General features: G+C 37.2%; 1 protein-coding gene across 2 annotated transcripts in view; it reads left to right on the top strand.

The window, feature by feature from the left end:
• The first annotated feature begins 4,589 nt into the window (after nucleotides 1–4,589).
• cped1 (cadherin like and PC-esterase domain containing 1) overlaps nucleotides 4,590–6,744 on the top strand; it is a 99,509-nt gene continuing 97,354 nt past the window's right edge. For both annotated transcript variants that reach the window (XM_088924368.1, XM_088924367.1), the window contains exon 1: nucleotides 4,590–5,314. In XM_088924368.1, coding sequence (XP_088780494.1) covers nucleotides 5,063–5,314 — 252 coding nt within the window. In that variant the 5' untranslated portion in view covers nucleotides 4,590–5,062. The remainder of the gene's footprint in view (nucleotides 5,315–6,744) is intronic.

Genomic DNA, 6,744 nt, shown 5'->3' with positions numbered 1-6,744 from the left:
AGAAGCATTCTTTATGTTTTGTGATTTAATTTGCCTTGATAGTGCAATGTCTATTTAAAATAAGATTAACCTCTGTCCAGCAAGCTAATTTTATAGATTGTTCAGTGAAATGTTAAGGGTTAGCCAAGCTGCATTTTGTTTAGAGGTGTTCATTGTTGGGCCATTGTATTTTGGCAAATAGTCATTTTTAGACTTAAAAACAACAGTATTTTTCCTCTTCTATTGTATTAACATGCAATGAAATCAAGAGGTTTGCAAATGCATATATTGACAGAAAGAAAAGAACAAAAGTATACTTTTGAAACTCTTGAAACCAAGTTGAAATGGCAATACAGTATATTACAAAGAAAATCATTGGTACAAATCAGTGATGAATACACTATTATCAACATTATATTGTAAATGTTACAAAAATCCTGCAAGCCAATTTTATGTTGTGCAAGATTGAAGAAAATACAGTAACATGCAAAGCTCAAAATGAATGTGTCTTAGGTCTTAGTAGTTTGGACACATAGAGAGTACCGATAACATCCAGTGCATCAAGCACAAAGACTCCTATAGTGGGTGTATATATAAATAGGACAGAGCTTCCGAGGATAAATGGGTACAACTCTTCTAAATTAAATTGTTAAAAAATGTACAGTATGATCAAACGTAGAACTGGAAAATGGCTAAATTCAAATATAACACCTAGCAAATTCCTTGTATTGGGTTATTTCATTGTCGATGTACAGCATAGCTGATTATTTGGACCAGTAACAGGAAATTCTATTTTTACTTCTTCATTTTTTAATTCTATTTCTAATTCCAGATAGAACATCGACAACCTGCTGGTCTGAAGTGTGTCTCAAAAGTTAGCACTCATAATTATCAGAAGTAGTTCATGTGGGTAGCTGCGTCAGCATGTGTAGGCTGCAAAGGAACAAGTAATAGGTTCATTCCATGCTGAAAAGAGAAGAGGGAAAACAACGATTCGGCTGTGGATCCTTGCAATTTAGTTTAAAAAATAGAAGCCTCTCTTCTGCTATATACCACCTCAACAAAACTTGAAAGCTTTGTGTTTTATTTAAGTCATAGATGACATAGAATTGAAGGGTTAATAAAACGGTCTTCTATGTTTTTGAAAACAATTTGGATTTATATTTTGTCTTGAGTTGCCGAAACTCTGACCGGAATTGTGGGTTTACCACTGCGTACGTTATTGGGTTTACAGCCGCTGTCATGCACGCCAATGCAACGGCAAATGTTTCCACTTCTAAAATCGCCTGCACCTGAAAGAAAAAAGAGCGATCCATACATGCGTTAGAAGTCTGCATACTGTAGTCCGAATTAATTTACTAAATTAATGCATTTGCATGCATGTTGAAATGAAAATGTTACAGCCGACAACTTCTAATGTTTTTGTACTGACAGTGAAAGGCTGAATGTTTACCCACTAATTAAACCCACATATGTCAGTTATGTATTTTATAATTGCAGTAAACATTCACACCGTTCTTTAAAATATCAAAGGCAAGGTAAGATGCTTAATTTAAAATATAATTTTAGTTTAATTGTAGTACAGGGTAAGCTGCTTGATTTTTCAATATAATTTTAGTTTAATTCTAGTACAGGGTAGCTAGGTTTTACTTACATTAACGAAGGTATTTGTAGAAAATTGTTTAAAAACTCGAAAGATTAAAACTTACAGCCTCGGGGTTGTGGAGAGTGAAGGGATTCATAAGCACTGATATAATGAGCGGCATCCAAAAGGCAATAAACGTTATTACAATGTATCCAGAACGTTTTGCAAGCTTGCCTTCTTTGCCAGCCTTAGCTCTTTCTCGGCTCAAAGACGACGGCATCATGCACACTGCACCCGCGACTTCGTCTGCTTGAGGTGCAACAGCAGGTGGGTCTGGAGGAGGATCTGAAGGGCCTTCCACTGCAGGTGAGGTTGATAAGCATTGCACCTGTGCAGTTTCCACATGATGTGTTTCGGCGAGGCTGACTTTGAAGCCAGTTAATACTGCGACCGGTGCAGGATCCATGCTAAGATCTGCCTTGAAAAGGTTGCCCTGCGAATACTCTCCCGTACTTGATGGTAATGACGAAAGGCAGGCCGGTGTAGTTTTCACTGCGTGTGACGTTGGAAGTTCCTCGACAGTCTCCTCTGGAATGACAGATATACTTGGTAGAGCCACTGATCGATTTCCTGCAACAGGTAAATCGGAGAAGGCGGCTGCTGATGCTGTATACACTTCAGCGTCAATGAGTACCGATGTCTTGGTGCCTGCTTTAGGATTGACTACCGCAGTCAGTGATGCTTTATTACCTAACCAACGTGTGTCATTATTAGCCTTTGATTTATTTTTCTCTTCAGAATTGTTCTTGTCTGCTAGCGGTTTTCCGTCGATTGTGACATCTTTACCCTTCTTCGCCGGCGGCGGAAAAGAGGAAGTTCCCTTGTCGAAGATTTTCTTGGTGTGAGCTCTCACGACGATAAATATACGGCCGTAGAACCCAATAATGACTGTCAAGGACGCAAACCAAATCGGCACTAGGATGTACAGTCCAAAAGTGTCAAAGGATGTAAGAACTTCCATCCGTATCCCTCTGCACTTCACGTAAACTGGAGTGTCTTCAGCAATTGTGATACATAAGGATGACACGAGCACTGCTAGGGTCCATGTGAGAGGTATCCATATTTTAACTCTCCTTTTCCTTTGGCTCGTTTTGAAAGGGTGAGCGATAGCCTGGTACCTCTCTGCACTGATACTAGCTAAGGTGAGAAGCTGAACACAGCAGCTGAGCGAAAAAGAAACTGCCTGAGTGTGACAGAGCACGGAACCTAAATCATTAATGTTGTAACCCCATAAAATTATAGCTAGAAGCAAAGGACAATCAATCACACACCTGAGGAGATCGCTTGTTGCAAGATTAACGAGCAGTGCGTTGTTTGATGTTTGTAGTGATCTCTGACGGCACACCGCCCAGATGACCAACACGTTCCCAAAGACACCGGCAAAACAGGTAAAAAGGAGAACAGCGCAATTCGCTATTGCAAACGCAAAATTAAGAGAGCTCTGCGATTTTGTGGAGTTCACATATTCCCACCTCTCATTCGTTGCATTGACTTTCATCTCCAAGTCCTGCAGTTGGAGAAAAAATCCCATGTTGAAAAGGTAGTTGTGTCAGGTTAATTGCGTCTTTTCAAGTTAATACTTTAGTTGTAAGTAATGTTAGCTATAAAGTTTTATTCATTTATTGTGGTGTTAATTATTTATTTAAAATATTTTCTTCTGGGAGGAATGCGGATTTTCCCAAACCCATTTTCCTCAGAAAATCCTGATGAACCCTCCTTTGTTCTTGCATCGTGCTTGATTAAAACCTGTTAATATTGACATCATGACACCTTACTTCCCACAGAGTGTAATACTTTTTTTTAATCAACACTCAGGATCCGTTTACACCACCTGGGAATCCTAATTTAAAATGAAGGCGACTTCAAGAGCAAACGTCCAACAGTCATGAACAGCGAAGTCACAATTACTATATATACTACCGTTATTAATACGGCTGTTATAAAAACAACTAAATGAAATTGGAGACTCAGACCTTTTTAGACTTAAAACCCTAAAAAGACATATATAAACAACGTTTACATTTACTTGTTTTTATTGTTTGACTCTGCTTTTGTTTTTGGTCTGACTGGAATTGAAAGGGTTTCATAACGTTCTCATATACTTAAACTCATTATTTTAAAAATATATATTCATAAATTTGCTCCTAGAAACAAGATAATATAATTGACAACACACACCGGTTGTAACTGTATAGAGAACTCAGAATCATACTACTTCGAAATTTCCACAATAAAGTAGTGCTACAAGTACTACAAGATAAATGGCTATAACAAATACATGTTTTTTTAACCTCATATCTTTAGATCTTAAAATACCGTTAGTTAACTCCGGCAAAGTTAGTTAAATGAAAATGGATGCAGTATGTATCATTTTTGTGGTTACGTAATGTCATTAGCACTAAAGAAACGAATATAAACTTTTCACTGTCTGGAACAAATGTCCAATGATTTTCCTGGTGTTTGAGATGCCAGGCGTACCACTCGAAATAGAAGTTTGGCGTTGTAATATTTTAGTGGCAACTGGAATACAATCTGTGACTCCGACTGAGAGGTTTAGTTTTAATAGCCTTACCACTTGTTATGCAGAGCACAAAGTACTTCAAACTACTTCAATAATAATAAAAAAATAATAATATTAATAATCATAGACGAGCGGTTTGTTACTTCGCTTCAATCTGGGAAGAAAGGGCAGAAAGGAAGTAACTGTTTACTTTTTTAGGATTAACAAACCAGGTGGGTTTGATTTTACTGTGTACACTGCAGTTTCAGAATCCAGACTGACCGTATGTATTGACCGTATATGGAGAGTAGAAACGCGGGGCTGTTAATTTCAGCAAAAGAACTATTGTTTCTGAAGATAATTTGCTCTGGGAGGCCAAAGAGAGGAAGGCTGCACAAATTTTACTGTCGGATTCTGACAGGGAAGGCGTGTGATTAGCTGGAGTCATGAGGCTGAACTCCTCAGAGTGGTTTTAATCAACAGTCCACCAGAACTGTTCCTTTCTCTGAAGTGGAAAAACTTTTTTTTCCTGCTTTAACTCGGGTTAGACTGCTATGCTTGTATCCGAAAATGTAATATATTGTAGCTTGGTTGTAAGACTGGATTTACAGTGGGGTTCCTTTTTCGTCAAGAAAACGACATTTTTATTTTTGAATCTTACTGGACAGCCTACATTGATGGATATTCTTTAAAATACTTTTTAAAACCCGAACTACAAAGCAACATTGAAACCTTTAGGGATAAAATGAAACAGAAGTGTTTCTTGCCTTTAATGTTAATTTACAATGTGCTTTTTACACCTCACGGTATTGCCTCAATTTTTAAGTACTTTCAAGTACTGCCTCTACGGCTCCTTCAAGTGGAATGCAGAAAAGAAGAAGTGAGTATTTAAATGTTTTTGTTTATCCCCTGCTCTCGGAGGTCTGAAAGAAGTGGGGATGTTTTTTCGGTGGCTTTTGGTGCTTCGTCGCCGATATTGTCCACGTCCTGTGCTGATTTTAGGGATTGCAATATGCCTCTTCTACCAGACGCTGATGGTAGCAAGGAGTCGGTTTAAATCAAATCAGGCTGGATGTAACGAAGGCAACAATTCTGTTGAAACTGAGAGCAGAGAGGACCACTTGAAGAAGTTCCCAAGCAATGCGGGGCGCCTGATTTCTTTGCGTGACGCTTTACAAAATCTAACATACGTGAGTACTGCACCCATTTGTCGTTGTTACTGTAAATGTCCATTCTCAATCGACTGGAGTGATATTTCAATTGCGAGTGGTATTATATAAACATTGCCTTTTTAGATACTGTACAGTACTCCCAGTAAACATACCATTTAGAACGAATGCCTTTCTGTCGAGTTAGTTTCCATTTATGCTTTGTTTCGTTCTTTCCAAAAGCAATTAATATAATAAAACGTCAACATTTTCTAAAATATCAACAGTGTGTGTTCCCCCATCGGGTTTAAATCAATTAACTTGCCCGGCCTCCTTTGCTTAAATCGTAGCCTTGACGCAGCAGATATTGAAATATCTTTGCAATATTGAAGTTGTCAATTTGTTTAGGACTTGAAATCCATTAGTAAAGTTCACTGCACTCCTGCACTCCTCGAGTAACTGAGAAAAGTGTAGTAGTTAGAAATTGCTCTAGTCCACCCTTTGTGCATTGATCGTTGTTTTTGTTGTTGGTTTGGATAAACGTAACTGTTAAGCGACGTTATTTCTATGTTTTCACAAACTAATCAAAATTCATCTCTGGCTTTACAGTGAAATGCAAATTTAGCGAAAACCCTCGGGATTACTTTATGGAAAGCTGTTCAGTGTGTTCTCCAAATGGAGGGACTATGCAGAACTCATCCAGAACTTAAAACTGCTGTCCTTCGTGTCAACATTAAATTGCAATTGCCCGGTACAAACCAAACCTGTATTAAAAATATGTAATCTAAACTTAGTTTAGACCAGCTTGTTTGATTCCCCTCTGGTCATTTAAAATGAGGAAGTGTAGTTGTTTCAAGAAAAAGAAAATTAATTACACTAAACTTTCAGAATAAAGTATGATACTTAGAATATGTAATTTAAAAGGGTTTCATCATTAAAAAGTAAAGGAGTCAACCTTTCTCATAATAGTTTCTGGTTATTAAAAACAGTGTACAGTACTGTTCAAATTCTATGTTAAATCTTTGGCTGGATATGGGTTGCATTTAGTTTTTTAATGATGTACTGTGCCTTTAATAGATTCGTTGATGAGTCTTAACTTAATTAAATGAATGTTAGATAAAATTACAGCAGTATTAAGTCTGCTGTCACTGTCAGTTATATCCATGTATCCGTGTGTTTTGATAATCTTTTTGTTAACTGAGAATGAAGTTGATATAGAGATAAAACAGTTAAAGATTGTTAATACTATTTAAGAATCCCCTAGGATTTTAACTTGAAACAACCTTATTGATAGACTACTATTCTGCTGCAATAGTTGAAGCTTTATGAAGTTCCACTTTATAGGTAAGAGCTCTTTCAACAATATTGTCAAATGTAACAAAGTGTAATTTCTTTTTACTGCACATTTGTTTTCAAAAGTGTTTTGGACAAATACAGTTCATATTATATAGACATGTTCTACCCAGCCATTC

This window comes from Atractosteus spatula, chromosome 8 (assembly GCF_055471065.1).
Source record: "Atractosteus spatula isolate fAtrSpa1 chromosome 8, fAtrSpa1.hap1, whole genome shotgun sequence".
Taxonomy (NCBI): domain Eukaryota; kingdom Metazoa; phylum Chordata; class Actinopteri; order Semionotiformes; family Lepisosteidae; genus Atractosteus; species Atractosteus spatula.
This window is presented reverse-complemented; position numbering and strand designations above follow the sequence as displayed.